We start from the raw sequence: 16,053 nt of genomic DNA on the forward strand, positions 1-16,053 counted from the left end.
GTAAAACAGTTAATGTATCACCCGTGACCTGCTCTCCCTACAGGCTTCAGCACCCACCATGAGCCTTTTGCCACGGACTGTTGTGTTTTGCTCAGGAGTGCCAATACGAGGAACCTAATGTGGTTTAATGTCTGACATTTTAACTTTTATTTTTAGCTGTGCACAATGGAACCCCAAGTTCAGAGTTCTGGAAAGAAAAACTTCCTGAAAAGCAGCAGGAGCCAGAGCCTGCCTTGCAGCAGTGCTGAAGAACTGTAGTTGCCTGGCATTGAACAGGAATACGGTGAACATTTATTTAAGAACAGTTTTAATATCAGGGACTGAAATCACAACTTGAACTGTGTGGATGATCTCAGCTGGCTCTTCAGTGCTACAGAAGTGGCCCAGTGGAACTTAAACCCAGTCACAAATGAAAACCATTTTCCAAGACAACTTTTTCAGAACCAGCCCAAGACCTGTTCCAGTACAGCATCACAGGTCCCCAGCAGGGGACTTTGTGGTTCAAGGGGTATTTCTAAGGAAACGTGTCAGTTTTTATCATCATTCACCATTTCTTGTCATACACTGCTCTAGAACAGAAGTTGCTGTGAACACCTGTATGACACGGGAATTTAAAAAGCAGCAAGTGATGTTTACAAAGAGTATGAGAAAAGTACAGAGCCTGGGAAAGCTTAGTCTGCCTAAAAATTAATTGTGGGCTTTGCACAACTAAACCTATGTGTATGCAGAGATAAAAACTGGAAGCAGTGTACATTTAGGTGCTGCTATCATGCTGAAGAACCGGGGGTAACATTCATTTCAACTGTATTTTTGTTTCATCAGTCAGGCCTTGCTTAATTCTGTCTAGGAAATACTAGGCCAGACCGAGCCATACCTAGAGCAGCAGCAGTGCATGCAGAGCAGTGACTTTCTCCAGGTAAAGAGCTGAGTTAGAAATGTATGTTCTCTAGGGGTTCTGTGCAGTCTGGTCTGGGGGCTGGGCACTGTCCTGTCCCCTCAGTGCCAGCACAAGAAGTCACTCATCACAAGTGCAGGGATCTGGGTTATCACTAAGCAGAGTCTGGTACAGGAGCAAGCAAATGACAACTGAAGTCCTTAGTCCAGTTTTTCCCCCACGTAAACCTTTTGCTCACAGGTCTTATCCTTGAGTAAGTTGCCTTCAGCACAGAGGAGATGAACCGTGGTGTCCAAGAGCACAGCACCCGCTCCCTCCTGCTGCCAGCCCCTGCCAGTGCCCCTGGCACGCCGGGATTCCAGCACCATCCCAGAGGTGCTGCAGCTGCAGGGCTCCAGCTGGGATCCTCCTTTACACCCTGGCACCAAGCTGGGATTCTGCACCAGTGCACAACCAGTGCTCACCAGAGGCTCCACACTGGTACTGAGGCTGAATGCTCCCCACCAGCCACGAGCTGCATTAAGGACAGCCTGGAACCCTTCCAGCCCTGAATCCCACCGGGCCTTTTCATTCCACCTGATTTACAGAGCAAAGAACTTTGCTCTGTAAGGGTGAGGCTCTCACATCTACCCAACAAGAGGCATGCTGCTAACCTCCCCCAGAAGCTTCTATGAATTCCATGGGTAGTCTGGAGAACTGAGGAAAGAATCAAGTCTTTTTGACTTTATTTCTTTTTTCACTACACCTAATTCCCTGTCTCTCCAAGTCTCCTCTGTGCCTGAAGTCAATTTTTTTTCTGAGTAAAATCAAAGTCTTTTATTACAGGAGAAGCCACTCCTGAGGAGAGAATAAAGCTTGGTTTGTAACTAACTTATGCCTAATTCAAAATTACTACAGGAACCTTCTTAGCCACAAGCTTGGAGGCAGACAACAGACCCCACTCCAGCTCACACACCTGCGACTTCAGCAGAATCAAAGTGATGCCAGCAAGGAACTTGGACCACGAGTTTATAAAACTATTCTTTTACACAGTTGATTCCAGAAGCTTCACCAGCTGGTAGGGGGACAGTGTGATGTAAAACCTGATGATCCCATCCAACTGTAGTGAGCAAGGCATCATCTGAAGGAGACCAGGACAAGCCTTTTACAAAGTCTCGATGAGAATGATTTCTGAACCTGGAAAACACCAACATTAGCCATCATTAGAGAGAATGTGGGCTTGTGCAATCCCTAACTGCTGGGTTGTTAGGATGATGCTCCTCTATTTAGGAACATTTTCACCTCCAGGTTGCCCAGAGGAGCTGTGGCTGCCCCAGCCCTGAAGTGTCCAAGGCCAGGCTGGACAAGGCTTGGAGCACCTGGGATAGGGGGAGGTGTCCTGCCTGTGGCAGAGGGTGGGATGAATGATCTTTAAGGTCCCTTGCACCCCATCCCGTGTATTAATAATTAACTCGAGAAGACACGAAGACAACAGCAGTGAGTATTCTGTCTGTACTTACACCTCTGAGAGGTCTGAGTCAAGAACAGCAACTGAACAGTCTTCACTGATGGAAGCCAGTAAGGGTGAACTAGAGAGAGATGAGAGCACAGTTAAAATAAGCAAATACAAGCATTTTTAGGGATAAACTTGTGAACAGCAGGACTCTTAGTGATCCAGACTGAGGTTCTGGATGAACTCACAAAAGTCTTACAAATATGTTTTCATCAGCATTTGGCAGGGTGCCAGTACACTGAGTGGGAATACTCAATTAGTGTCTGAAAACAAGTGATCCTTCTTTAATCAGAGGTGACTGTCATTAGAAAAATCCCCACAGTGTGTGGGTCAGTTATTAATTCTTGTGGTGGACATTCACATGTCGGAAGTGAGACGTTGCTTGGTTTATTCTATTCTCTGCTACAATCTCCTTGATGAGAAGACCAAAACTGCCACTCTCGTAGGTTTTACTCCAAAATAACTAAGGCTTTTAAGGGGATGCAGTGCCACGTTCTGTGCCAGAATCACTCAGTACCTGTGTGCAGAGAAAGCAAAGCCTGTGATGCCTCGGGTGTGCACGGCAGCGCTGAGGGCAGAGTCAGGATTCTTTGTGTCCACCAGTGCAACTGTTCCACTTTCATCACCTGGGAGAGAGGGGCACTGAGGTTACAGGAAAACCTGTCCTGTGAAAACAGCCACCTTGGCTTGCCTGGTGAGAGTGCAGATTCTTACCCAAGACAAAGATGTCACTTTTCTGTGGATGCCACATGACTGAGGTAGGGAGGTAATTACAGGCACTGCAAACTGCGAGGGAAGAAACTGGGTGAGTGTGGAAGGAGGCAGCACAAAGATATTCCTCATCTATCTCACTGAGCACTGCTCCTGCAGCAAGACAAGTGTTTTAAGCTTATCGTGCTTCTGTGACAGCGTTAGACCTCCTTAACTTTTAACAGGCACATCACTAGATTTGGAGTTAGAAGTCAGGCATAAAACTATTTATTTCTTCCAACACACTCATGGCAGAAGCAGTGACTACACACAGAGACATACCAATTCGAGTAGCTGGTTTGGGGCATCTGGTGTCCCAGAGTAAAGTTCTGTTGTCCTAGAAATCCAAAAGGAATGAAAAGAATTTTACAATTTCTTTGTGGCACAAATTCAGATTCACTGCTGACTCACAGGCAAAATGACCCTGTGTTTTCCTCTGGGTTAAAATCATGCTGTCACCAAGTGCAGCCTTCAGTCATCCCCAGGACAGACCTAGAAGCTCCCAAAATTTGATACAAACCTGTAGGAATCAGCTTGGCAAAGTGATTATAAATTTATCAGACTAGACCACTGCAATAACCCAGGTAAGCAGGTTGCACAAGAGGTAGTTTCTAAGTGCATTAAACTGCAAATGCCTGAAGTTAAATCTCATTTAAATGGGGTAGATTCAGACAATAGAGTGAGCTTTACCTCAGCACAGGACAGGAACACAGTGTCCTTACCAGGACAGGAAGCCACACATGTCACTGCATCGGAGTGAGCTACCAAAAGCACAAAAGGATAAAGAGCCTCAAAGATGGTATCCAACTTTCCCACATATTCCCAAGGCCCTCCAGAGGCACAGCAGTTCAACAGTTATGCCCAGACACGGGATAACTTCTGCTCAGCAGCAGCCAGCTGCCTCCTACCACGGTGATGAGCTGCCCATCCAACCATGGCCACAGGGCTTGTGCCAGCCCTGAGCTCGGGGGAGCCACACCAGGGGGCAGGGGAAAAGGGTCAAGGTGGGATGTCAAGGGGATATAAAAAGGAGAGAGAGGGGTGGGCTGGCACTCACCTCTGTAGGAGTGCAGCACCGTTTGCTCCGGGATGTCCCAGACCTTCACGCTGTGGACAAGAGCAGGCAGTGAGTGCCCAGCACAGCCCGGGCACAGGCTGCCAGGCTGGGCACACTCACCAGAAATCCCTGCCCCCGCTGACAGCCTGGCTGCTGCCGGCCAGCACAGACACCGAGGTCACGATGTCGTCGTGCTCGTATTTACAGAACTTGTTCACGATCAGGCTCTCGTTCTCCTCCAGCTCCCACAGCTCCACTGCACCTGGGGGACACAGGGGGACAGCCAGCTCAGTGCCAGGGACACCCACCCGGGGTGGGGCTGGGGGGACAGCCAGCTCCGTGCCAGGGACACCCACCCAGGGTGGGGCTGGGGGGACAGCCAGCTCCGTGCCAGGGACACCCACCCAGGGTGGGGCTGGGGGGACAGCCAGCTCAGTGCCAGGGACACCCACCCACCTCTGAGATGGGGAGGGGCTGGGGGGACAGCCAGCTCCGTGCCAGGGACACCCACCCGGGGTGGGGCTGGGGGGACAGCCAGCTCCGTGCCAGGGACACCCACCCAGGGTGGGGCTGGGGGGACAGCCAGCTCAGTGCCAGGGACACCCACCCACCTCTGAGATGGGGAGGGGCTGGGGGGACAGCCAGCTCCGTGCCAGGGACACCCACCCGGGGAGGGGCTGGGGGGACAGCCAGCTCAACAGAGGGGACAGGCGCAGCCCGGCCAAGGACGGGGCATCCCCATCGCTTACCGGAGTCGGAGGCCACCAGGATGCCCCTGTCGGCCAGCCAGCACAGGTCGGCGACCCCCGCCTCGGTCTGCACGCCGGCGGTGCAGAAGCCCTCGCTGGGGGCGCGCCGGGGCTCGGCGAACACCCACAGCGAGCCGGTCCAGCAGCGCCCGTTCAGCCCGGAGGCGCCCAGCAGCAGGGCCCCGTCTGCGGGAGAGACACGAGGGGAGGCGCGGGGAGACGCGCGGGGAGCGCCCGGGGAGCGCCCCGGAGCCCCGGGCCCGCCGGGCCCCCCCGCGCCGCCGCCCCGCTACCTGCGCGGTAGTGCGCGCGCTCCAGGTGCCGCTCCATGCAGGCGGGCGCGTTGGGCGGGATGTTCCACTCGGCGGCGGCGGCCTCGGCCGCGGGCTCCCCGTCCAGCGAGGCCGCGGGCGCGGCGCCGTCGGGCGGGGCGGGCGGCGGGGCCGCCTGAGGCGGCGGCGGCGGCGGCGGCTCCTCCATGGCGGCGGCGGCGGGGCCGGCGGCGCCCCCACGTGCCTCCCGCCGCCGCCCGCTCTCGCGAGAGCGCCCGCCCCGCGCCCGCCCCGCGCCCGCTCTCGCGAGAGCCGCGCCGCCATCTCAGCGCCCGGCGGCAGCGGCGGTCACCGGCCGGGACGAGCTCGGCGCCGCCGCTCCTCAGGGCCCCGCCGCTCCCCACGGCCCCGCCGCTCCCCACGGCCCCGCCATGCTGTCCCGCCTCGTCCTGCGCGCCGGTGAGCCGCGGGCGGCGCCGCCGCTCGGGGGGAGCGGGTGGCGGGCGGGGGGTGCCGGCCGAGCTCTGCCCTGACGCGCTCTCCGCCCTCTTGTCCCCTCAGCCCCCGCCGCGCTGAGGGCGCTGCCGCCGCCCGTCGCCGTGGGGTGAGTAGCGGGGGGGCACCGGCCGGGATTTGTGCCGAAGCAGCGTTATTCTGGGGTTTTGTCTCGCGTTTTTCTCGTTCGCGCTGCGGGAGCATAGGGCAGGGACTCCTGGAGGTTATCTGGTCCCACCCCCTTCCCGGGAGGAGGTGTGTCCAGGAACGCCACCTTCTTCGGATCGCGGGCTGCCTTGGGCCGGGAAGGACCTTCCAGCTCGTCCAGTTCCCCCGCCTGCCCTGGACAGGGACACCTTCCACTGGAGCAGGTCCAGCCCGGCCTTGGACTGTGCCAGGGATGGGGCACCCTGTGCCCGGGCCTCACCAGTTACCTGCTTATTCAACTGGAAATGTGCTTGAGCCTCACCTAAGGGTGGTTTGGGGGACTGTTTCTGTTTGTTTTTTAAGTAAGAATCATAATTGAAGTGTTGTCCTTGTTCACAGGGTGTTGCACACCACAAGACCACTGCACACAACTCAGCAGAGTTTGGCTCCTGTGCCACCTCTGCCTGAGAAGGGAGGAGAAGTTCGTCATGGTTTGATCCCTGAGGAGTTTTTTCAGTTTCTCTACCCTAAAACAGGAGTCACAGGTTAATACAGACTTTTACCGTTTTTAGCTATTTTTACATGGTTCTGTTCACCAGTTCTGGCTGCTGAAAAGGTAGAGTATTACTGAAAGTGAGTAATTTGCATGTGCAGGTTGTGAAGAACAAGCCACTGTAGGAGTCCTGGCTCTAAAGTTAGACACCTAATGGGTGAAAGAATTCTGTGAGCTTGATTTTGTAGAAAGATGTAGTGCCTGTTGGTCCTTAAAAACTTTAAATTCTGCATGTTTCTGAATGAGCAGAAGCAGCAGGTCCCATGTCAGGTGCAAGCTGCTTCCACTTGCAGTGAGGTTCCTTGTGGCACCTTTCCCAGGTGGAACTGTGGCTCTGCTTTTTGTCCTGGTAAAACAGAACACTTCTCCCTGGCCTTGTGAGCCTTTAAAGTAGCTCCTCTTAGGTACTGGGGTTCCTTGAGCCTCGCTGTGCTTTATAGCAGCAACGCTGCTTTATTTCTCCTGTAGGGCCCTACATGTTGGGCACTGGCCTCCTGCTCTACCTTCTTTCCAAGGAGATCTACGTGGTTAACCACGAGACAGCAGCAGCTGCCTGCATACTCACAGTCATCGTTTATGCCATCAAGAAGTTGGGGCCTGAAGTCGCAGCTTTTGCAGACAAGCTTAACGAGGTAATGAAGGAACTGCAGTTGGATTTTGCAGTCCTTAGTAAGGAATGGTTTTGTTAAAGTACACATGGCTTCCCACTGCCAGAGGGCAGGGATGGATGGGATGCTGGGAAGGAATTGTGCCCTGGCAGGGTGGGCAGGCCCTGGCACAGGTGCCCAGAGCAGCTGGGGCTGCCCCTGGATCCCTGGCAGTGCCCGAGGCCAGGCTGGACATTGGGGCTGGGAGCACCTGGGACAGTGGGAGGTGTCCCTGCCACGGCAGGGTGGCACTGGGTGGGATTTGAGTTCCCTTCCAACCCAGGCCAGTCTGGGATTCCATGGCTGGTTGTGAGCCCTCGTTCCCCTCTGCTGGCATAACCTCAGCCCTGGCACAGGGCACTTCACACAGGCATTTCTCACAGCTCAGTGCAGCATTCCAGGATTAACTGCAGATCACTTGTTTTCCTTGCATGTGTCCCTGAAGCGTGGGGTACTTCCTTTCTTGCAGGAGAAGGTGGCCACAGCTGTAGCCATGAAGGACGAGGCCATCCAGACCCTGCAGACGGCCATCGAGGAGGAGAAGAAGGAGCAGTGGCGGGCGGAAGGCCGCAGTTACCTCTTTGATGCCAAGCGGGTGAGCAGGGCAGCACTGCTGCTGCTGCTGCTGCTGAGTGCCAGGGCAGCCTGCCCTGCTGGGCTCCTGCCACTCCTGCAGCATGCCCTGCTGCCAGGCTTGAGCCTCTTGTCTCCTGCTGTGTTGCAGAACAACGTTGCCATGCTGCTGGAAACCAACTACCGGGAGCGCTTGCTGATGGTGTACAGCGAGGTGAAGAAGAGGCTGGACTACCAGGTGGCCATGCAGACCCTGAAGAGGCAGAAAGAGCAGGACCACATGATCCAGTGGGTGGAGAAGAGCGTTGTTCAGAGCATCACACCTCAGCAGGTACTTGCTGGGTCTTACCTGCTTTAGGTTTTAGCCTGCACAAAGATTTGCTGTTCAGGGATCCTGGCTCACGAGGTGATGGGTAACTTTGGCCAGGGGTGGGACTGGATGAGCTTTGAGATCCCTTCCAACCCAAACCTTCTGGGATTCCAGGAATCTGTGCTTTATTGGATGTGAATCTCTGACTTCATGAGCTATAATTGCATCCCTCTTATTTGGTAACTTACAGGTCTAAAAAGGTTTTTCTAGAATGCACTTAAATGTCTGTTTTCTTGTTGAAATGTCTCCTGAAGGCTGTTTCCTGTCTCTTGCAGCAGAAGGAAAGCATTGCCAAGTGCATCGTGGACCTGAAGGCGCTGTCCAAGGGTGCCCACGCAGCTGTGTGAGCAATCTGAGCCCACTGACATGTCCCAGTACCTCCTCTTGGAAACTGTATGACTCTGAAATATCATTAAACAGACAAAAAAACCCTTCTGCTGTCTTTCACTAGCAACAGTCCCTGCCTGTTTGTGTTTGAAGTCACTGGATGGTCACACCAACCACTACAGCTGATTTATGGTGGGGGACGAGTTGGAACCACAGTGTGTGAGATTCTCTTGGATTCCCTGTTTGGTCAGGAACACTTCCAAAGATACAGAACTTCACAGAGAAAAACCCTGGTGCTGAAACTGGTCCCTGTGTTAGAATTCTGAGAGATAGCAGCCCCAGACACCTGCTGTCCTTGTACACATGTTCTAAAATCATCTAAAAATGATTTGTGCTGCCATTGACCTGGCCCGTGCTGGGAGGAGCTCTGGGTCAATGTTCTTGTTCTCTAAAAGGACTGGAATCCCCCTTTCACAATAAAGCCTCATGAAGTGTTGTAAGAGTTTGGGTCTGGGAAAAGAGTGATTGGGCAGGAAATGCGTGACGAGCTCCTGAAAAACTTTCCCTCAGCTAGCCATGTCAGCACTCAGTCTGAAACAGGGAAATGGGTACGTTTATTCCCGAGGAGTTTTTCTGGACTTCCATAACTCTGTCTGTTTTCTTTTTATTGGAAGCTTTCCTGTGAAGGAATTTGTTAAAAATCCCAGCAAAGCACACACATAAGTAAACTCCTCCTGTGTGTGCTGGGATGTGATTTATGCAGCCATAAACCCAAGTGGGCAGACTGGGGATGCCTGCAGTCCCATTTCTCAGCAGGATCAAGAAACACGATTTTCTTACACTTCTCACACATCAGTTCACCAAAATGTTCTTCAGAGGCAAGAACCTTACTTCAAGCCAACCTAAGCTGAGGCTGCCTTACTTTTTTTAGACTAACAGTTCCAGACAATGCAGGTGTCTTTCATAGTTTCCTGTTTTTTGTCATTTTAAATTTAAAAAGTGAAGTTGCTTAACTTCCACAATTGTGCAAGCCCACATCTGATTGACATTTGAGTTTTTAGCTGGTGTGACAGATTGTTCTCACAAAGCAAGTGGTTAAACTGGTGTGCTGACGCTTGGGGAGTTCTCCAGCAGCACTTCCATGGTGGGAGGTAAGCTGGAGCTCTATCATTTCTTGTTTCTTTTACTATTGCAAACACAGCACCCTGTGAGGTTTGGTGTGGGAAACTGGGAGGTTTCATGGTTTGACTCCTCTGGAATGTGGCAACAATGGGATGCAGTAGGAAAAGTGGCAGCAGCAGAGAACAGGGTGTTTATTTTCATGTTGTAATATTTTCACATTGTTCACGATCCACGGCTTGCAAAGCAAGTGGTGAGAAATGCCACTGAGGGGATTTTGTAGTGGAATATCTTTTAGAATCCCTATCTCTAAGATTCCACAAACAAACTGGAGAAGAAAGTTACTGTTCCTATTTCGGTGGGAAAAGTCAATTTAACTTAAACAAAAACATCAAGGGAGGAACTTTTCAAAGCTGCTTCTCATTATGAAAATGTTCATAGGGTTTTAGCTGCTGCAAAAATAATCCTGTAGGTGCTTTTTAGTTACTAGATATCCTCCTTTTCTGGGTGGAGAAGGCACCGTGCCCATCAGGGAGCAGTGAACTCGTATGTTCAGGAACAAGACACTGGGAAGGGGCTGGTGCTGCAGAACTGCCAGGTTTGTGACACTTTTATAAGATTTCCAAGAAATGGATAAAAACTAAATCAAGTCTTTTGAGTTAGAAGAGGGTAACAAGGTTTTTGTGCTTATGTGTATATGTATATAAATGTAACTCTGTCCCTTTCTTTCAGTTCCTGTCAGTTAATGCTCTGAGAGAATGGGAGGCTTTTCCTCAAAAGCAGCTTCAGGTATTTTATTTTTTAAGGAATTCCCTTAGCTGCAGTGTTGCTGACTGAGGTGATGTCCTGCCCAGGGGCTGCTCTGGGGGTGTTTGGGGAAGAACTGCATGGCTGCCAGAGGCTGCCTGGCACAGTCTTCATCTGAGCAGCAGAATTTTCCTGTCTGGTGGTTCCACTTTCAGACAGACTGCACAGACACAGCCCCCCATGTGCTTCTAGCTGCTTGTAGTACTACAGGGGACATTTGCACGTTCTAAAACAAGTTTGTGATCATTTTTTTTTCTATTGCAGTTGCACCAGAACCCATTTTTACTACTACCACTGTCCCCAGCACTGTCCCTACCACCATCTACACCCGTACAGATGATTTCAAAGCTGCAGAAGTCTCATGCTGGATTAATAAGTAAATGCTGCACCTTTATTTCCTGATTTCAAACCCAGAGTTCCCTGAGACTGCAGCCTCCTTCTGCAAGGGAAGGGCTCTATATCACATATTTAACATCTTGGGGGGTTAAAATTTGGTTAGAATTGCCTGGTCTGTGCACTGGGTGGGTGATTCCTAGAGATGCTTAATGCAGATGCACACGTGTTAATCTCATGGGGCTGGGGATAAATGTTACACTCCATAAAGTTTGGTGAATTTGAGCACTACTGAAGCTTCAGTCCCTCTGTTGAAACTGGAGATTCTGACAGGATTTCCTATGTATCAACAGCCATGAAATACTCTACATGTCACTGGCCTTCATCTCTGGCATCCTCCTGACCGTCCTGGTTTTTGCAATCATCTTTCTCTTCAGGAAAAGTGAGTGATGCAGTCGAGGGCATAGCAGCAGGGTGATGGTGACTGCAGAAGTTACTTCATTGCTCAAATAATGTCTGCCATGAATAATTGTGTGTCGATGAGCAGCTGGTCCCTGGCAGTAACTCCTCGTGAATCATCCCAGCAGTGTTTTCAGGAAAGAATTAACTGTGCCATTGATGAATTGTGGGGCTTTTTGTTGGTTGTGGGTTTTTCTCATCCTAATCCTGGCTGCACTGAATTCATCCTGGCCGCTTCCAACAGCTGGGCAGGGCCTGGGCAGCCCAAACTGCCACTTTGCTGTGCCAGAGGTCACACATCACCTGTCTGGCACCCCTCTGCAGCCTGCCTTGCACTGCTGTCTGCAAACACCTGAGACTGGGATCCCTTTCCTTCCTAGGTTCCAAGAGAGCCCACCAAAATTTACAAGAGGAAACTTTCTCCCAGATGACAGCTGAGGAATCTCTTAGGAACACCCAGGTAAATGTCACAACTGTCATTTCTAATGCTTTATGCAGATAGTTCAGATTCTTGACAGTGTGGTAAATATTAATTTGGGATGGGAGGGAGAAAAGTCACCTTTGAGACTTGGCTGTTACTCAGCAGTTCTTTTGGCATCTTCAGGGGTTCTGGGGCTTAACCACTGACGAGCCAGGTTAGGAGAAATCTTTTTAAAGGGGAAGCATTTCTGCAGTTTTCCTCTGTGATATTAATTCTTTGGAAGCCCCTAAAGGAGACTTTACCCAGAACCCTGAGCCAGACTGACCAGTGGGATGAGCCAGCATTTACCAATTTCCCCCGTGCAGGGACAGGCTGTTAAAGGTGCCTGGTGTTGAGGACAAGGTACAAGTGGGAAGTTCCTGCTGACCTGCAGTGCTTGTGCACTCTCTAATGTCTGTGGCTTTTCTCACATCCCCAGAATGAAGTGACCTACAGCACTCTGGTCTTCCAGCGGGGCAGGACATCACTGCCTGTGTGATGAGGAAGCTCCAAATGAAATCAAAATGTTCCCACTTTCTGGACAACAGAAGCCACGAGGGACCAAGGGAATGTTGCACCAAGGGAATGCCCTGGGAATGCCCCCATGCCCTCTGTAACACAGCTCTTTTTGTAGCTATGACAGGAAATGGTCTCCTGTTCCAAACTGGCTGCCAGCGGCTGTGGGCAAATGGAGAGTTTCTGTACAGGATTTCTTCATCTGTAGAAATCTTCCTGCCCTTGTAAAGTTTCTGTTTGTGAGAATACCAGAGAGAACTGAGAAATGAAAATGTTTCTCTGCATCTATCCACATTATCTATAACATGCTCTTATGGCTTATGTTTCCCTTCCTGTCACCAACTCTAACATTTTTCTTTTTTTTTTTTTTTTTTTGACTGCCAAGTGCTCTGCTTAGTTATTTTCTGTTATTGAAGTTATGATAATGAAATGTTTGGATCTCTGCTTCCTGGTTGGATCCCATAAAAGAAATGCACAATCACAGTGTGACAACTAAAATCTCTGGAAATGCTCACTCATGTGTTATTACCCACAGTGTTCTAAGTACAGAGTAAAAATCGTTCCCTGTGTATTGTACAATGCAGGCAAACCCAGTGGGCAGAAATGCTGATGTGTGACTCCAGTTCAGGAGGCTGAATGATTTCTTTATTAGAACTATGCTAGAATCCATTCATATGCTATTTAAAGGGGATACTAAAACTACAAACCTGCTTTTCTAACTACCAAATCTAACTCCCAACTCGTGACCCTCTCTGAGAATCCGGGTGGGTTTTATTGGCCACCAGCCCCAAACAATCCTCACCAGACTCCAACCAAGCACTCACCCCAGGTAAACAATTCTCCAAACACATTCCACATGGGAAAAACAAGGAGCAGAAATAGAAATTGTTTTCTTTTTCTTTCCTCTGTGCACCTCTATGAAAAATCCTGAGAGAGAGAGAAATGTGCTGCCACACCTGGGCACGAGCGGGGATGATTTCCCACGGGAGGCAGTGCCAGGGCAGCCCGGGGGCTCCCGAGAGCGGGGCTGGAGGTGCCACCTGATGGCAGCAGCAGGCCGGGGCTGGGACTGCCCGGGACAGCGAGCAGGGCTCCTGCTGAGCCCCGGGGCAGTGTCACCAGGCGCTCTGGGGCCCTGAGATGTGGCGCCGTGGGTTTGGCCACAGACTGCTGCGGGTGCCACAGACTTCCACAGGGTCAGCAGAACACCCTGTGCTCTTTGTTCTGCTGCTCTCTGCTCTCACCTCAGTCCTGGCAGCTCCTTCAAGATCTATTTAATGGAGAAAATAGGGGGAGCATTCCCTCCCTCACTAGAAGGTGAGCTGTGGGCTGGGGTCCCTCAGGTGCACTACCTTTCTGCTTTTTCTAGAGCACTTTTATTATTTGAAGATGGAGCAAAAAAGAGCCTGGCCTTTAACAACCTCTTTTCAGTTTGACCCATGTTCCCAAAATATGGGCTGTGTCAGCTGTGGTGTAACTGCAACTTCTGTGCCATCCCAGGCAGGACATTGACTGAAATTGGGCAGTTTTTTGTCATGGGAGGACTCAGCAGGCAGAATTAATGTAAAATCCATCTACTATTTATTATTACTCATAAAAACGTGACAACACTGGCTGAAGCACAAGCTGACCAGACTCAAGTTTAGTTGGAATGGACAGACAAGAACAGGCAGTGAGCTTGTGAGCTGCTGGATTATCAACAGCAAAGAACACATCCTGTTTTTCAATCAACCCAACCAATCCTCATGTTAAAAAAACCCAAAACCCCCAACCAGACAAAATTTCCATCTTCTGTGTTTAGAAGTTGTATTACATAAGGACATATATTCACATAGAGGTTTAGAGCAGCTTCAGACCCACAGGTTGCTGCAGTTTTCCAAGAGTTTCTGAGCAAAGCCAGGTGGTTTAGCAGGGGTCTGGTACTCACTGGCAAGTGCAACCTTTCTTTATGACTGCGGGTCTGTTGTTTGCTTTGTAAGAGCTGGGTCTGGTTTTTTGCACAGGATATAGGTCCTTAAAATTAAAAGGTATGTGGTTTTGAACTTCTTTATCTTGCAGGCATAGACAATGGGGTTCATGGCAGAATTGGCATGGGATAGGAGGATTGCCAAGTACATCAAATAGGGGGGGATCTGAGACTCGGGGTAAAAATAGGAAACGCAGTTTATAATGCACAGAGGCAGCCAGGAGATTGCAAACAGGAAGAGAACAAGTGCAAGAGACGTGGCTGTCTTGAACTCCTGGCCATAGAAAGCCCCAGCCCCTCTCACACTGGCCCCTTGGCTGAGCTTCGTGTGGATGATGTAGAAGATCTCGGCATACAGAGCACACATGATGAGCAGGGGCACGAGGGTCCACGTGAAGAAGAAGAAATACACCATGTAATCCATCCTCATCACGGAGATGAACCTGCACCTGAGGAAGCTGGAGCTCCTGGGGCCTGCCTTGTTCCAGCCAAACATGGGGACGAGCCCTCCCAGCAGGGACAGGGACCAGCACAGCCCCAGGGCCCACCAAACTCTCCTCTCTGTAGTGATGATTTTATATCTGTAGGGGAAGAAATCCCAGGTCGTGTTAAAGAGAAACGTTTTAAGGTAGCTAAGGATGAACTCACTTGTTCAGGTACTGCAGGATCATTGTTAGAATATTATGCATTAACTTTTTTTTTGTCGGGAACCCAAATTTTATCTTGAGACAAGCCCCAACTCTTCATTTGTAACAGTTACTTTGCAGCGTCAGTAAGAACTGTGCTTAAGTTCCCTTGTTTAAAATTGGATGTTTAATCTATTTTATTTCTTGTTTCATTATGATCTTAGTTCTCCTCTTGCCAGGATATTGCTTTGCTGCTGTTGGAAGTCCTACCTTTTTTTTTTTTTTTTTGCTTCCTTGGCTGTACCTTCCTCTTTTTATTTGGTTTATGCCAATTTTAGGGCTAAAATTCATTCTTCAACTTCATAGGTCCTTTCCCATTATAAAACATGACTTCTTGGATGCTTGAGTTTATGCTTTGCTTTTCTAGCTTGTGTACTTTTCATTTAAATGTAAACAGTGAGTGACTTCAGTTAACTGTTAATAAGTTTGTTACTACTTTTGTATTTTCAGCAAATACTAAAAGGAATTGTATTTAAAAGATAAGCCTAATAAAAAAACCCCTGTAACACACTCAGCATCCTGTGCAATTAACAGAAGTGCTGAAAATCTAACAGTGTGCCCACAGAGGCATCCTGTGACCCCACTCTGCTCTCACACACCTGACAACACCGAGCTGTGCATGGGCACCCCCGGCCCTCTGGAAAGCTCATCCCAGGTGGGCTTTGAGGCACCAGCATCCACGTCAAGTAATTAATTAAAGGTTAGAAAGGAGGACAGAGGAGGCCGGGGTGGGGCAGCCTCACCTGGTGGGCAGCTTGACTCGCAGGTACCTGTCGATGGCGATGGCCAGGAGGGACAGGATGGAGGCGTTGGAGAACATCACCAGCAGGCAGCACATGAAGAGGCAGCTGTAGGCGGGCACGGAGATGCCCAGGCTCACCACGATGGCCAGGGGCATGACCAGGAGCCCCATGGCGACGTCGGCCAGCGCCAGGGACGCGAGGAAATAGAGCGTGGTGCTCTGGGGCGCCGCGTTCAGCCTCACCACCCAGATCACCAGGATGTTCCCCAGCGTGGCAAACAGAGCCACCAGGCACTCGCTGCCAATGTAAATCCCGTCCAGGCTGCTCAGGGCCAGGCTGCTGTTTGGCATCCTGAGCTGCTGCTCCAGCTCCTTCCCGTGCCTGCTGCTCGCTCGTTTGGAGATTCTCCAACATCCAAACCTCTGTGCTATTTCATGACGTCAGCACTCAGGCAAAAAATCAGCTGCAGATATCTCAGCATCCAGGAACCGTTTCCCTCTCTGGAGACCCCTCCTGAAGCTCACTGCATCCCCTCAGCAAAGTGCCTTGGGAAGCTCTTTTGAAGGGAGAACGTGGGAAAGCTCCCACAGTCCTTCTTAGCAGCAACTTATAAAGAAATAGTTTTACAGGTTCCTCT

The 16,053-nt window shown here is 50.7% G+C and overlaps 3 protein-coding genes across 3 annotated transcripts; 1 reads left to right on the plus strand and 2 right to left on the minus strand.

Annotated features, from left to right (window-relative positions):
• Positions 1-290: 290 nt before the first annotated feature.
• Positions 291-5,423, minus strand: WDR77 (WD repeat domain 77). The gene is made up of 10 exons (XM_053964165.1): positions 5,237-5,423; positions 4,944-5,129; positions 4,315-4,456; positions 4,195-4,244; positions 3,828-3,898; positions 3,420-3,474; positions 3,102-3,173; positions 2,905-3,013; positions 2,395-2,463; positions 291-2,071 (listed from the first exon to the last, which is right to left on the minus strand). Exons 1-10 carry the CDS (start codon positions 5,421-5,423, stop codon positions 1,912-1,914), a joined length of 1,101 nt encoding a protein of 366 aa, XP_053820140.1. The 3' UTR covers positions 291-1,911.
• A 107-nt stretch (positions 5,424-5,530) lies between these two features.
• On the plus strand, positions 5,531-8,431 carry ATP5PB (ATP synthase peripheral stalk-membrane subunit b). The gene is made up of 7 exons (XM_053964150.1): positions 5,531-5,674; positions 5,777-5,819; positions 6,257-6,402; positions 6,879-7,042; positions 7,527-7,652; positions 7,782-7,961; positions 8,276-8,431. Exons 1-7 carry the CDS (start codon positions 5,647-5,649, stop codon positions 8,345-8,347), a joined length of 759 nt encoding a protein of 252 aa, XP_053820125.1. The 5' UTR covers positions 5,531-5,646; the 3' UTR covers positions 8,348-8,431.
• Positions 8,432-13,591: 5,160 nt separating this feature from the next.
• ADORA3 (adenosine A3 receptor) lies at positions 13,592-15,781 on the minus strand. The gene is made up of 2 exons (XM_053964010.1): positions 15,417-15,781; positions 13,592-14,568 (listed from the first exon to the last, which is right to left on the minus strand). Exons 1-2 carry the CDS (start codon positions 15,764-15,766, stop codon positions 13,968-13,970), a joined length of 951 nt encoding a protein of 316 aa, XP_053819985.1. The 5' UTR covers positions 15,767-15,781; the 3' UTR covers positions 13,592-13,967.
• Between the last annotated feature and the right edge of the window lie 272 nt (positions 15,782-16,053).

This window comes from Vidua chalybeata, chromosome 24 (genome assembly GCF_026979565.1).
Source record: "Vidua chalybeata isolate OUT-0048 chromosome 24, bVidCha1 merged haplotype, whole genome shotgun sequence".
Classification (NCBI taxonomy): domain Eukaryota; kingdom Metazoa; phylum Chordata; class Aves; order Passeriformes; family Viduidae; genus Vidua; species Vidua chalybeata.

What these genes read in the sequence shown, in the direction of transcription:
- WDR77 (XM_053964165.1), bottom strand. Translation starts at nt 5,423, where the DNA reads ATGGAGGAGCCGCCGCCGCCGCCGCCGCCTCAGGCGGCCCCGCCGCCC. An exon ending in TGTTCCTGTCCTGTGCTGAG is followed by an intron (nt 3,475 to 3,827) that starts GTAAAGCTCACT and finishes TTGGATTTCTAG; the next exon opens with GACAACAGAACTTTACTCTG. An exon ending in GACTCAGACCTCTCAGAGGT is followed by an intron (nt 2,072 to 2,394) that starts GTAAGTACAGAC and finishes GGTGTTTTCCAG; the next exon opens with GTTCAGAAATCATTCTCATC.
- ATP5PB (XM_053964150.1), top strand. Translation starts at nt 5,647, where the DNA reads ATGCTGTCCCGCCTCGTCCTGCGCGCCG. An exon ending in ACCTCTTTGATGCCAAGCGG is followed by an intron (nt 7,653 to 7,781) that starts GTGAGCAGGGCA and finishes GCTGTGTTGCAG; the next exon opens with AACAACGTTGCCATGCTGCT. An exon ending in AGAGCATCACACCTCAGCAG is followed by an intron (nt 7,962 to 8,275) that starts GTACTTGCTGGG and finishes TGTCTCTTGCAG; the next exon opens with CAGAAGGAAAGCATTGCCAA.
- ADORA3 (XM_053964010.1), bottom strand. Translation starts at nt 15,766, where the DNA reads ATGCCAAACAGCAGCCTGGCCCTGAGCAGCCTGGACGGGATTTACATT. An exon ending in CGAGTCAAGCTGCCCACCAG is followed by an intron (nt 14,569 to 15,416) that starts GTGAGGCTGCCC and finishes CTTCCCCTACAG; the next exon opens with ATATAAAATCATCACTACAG.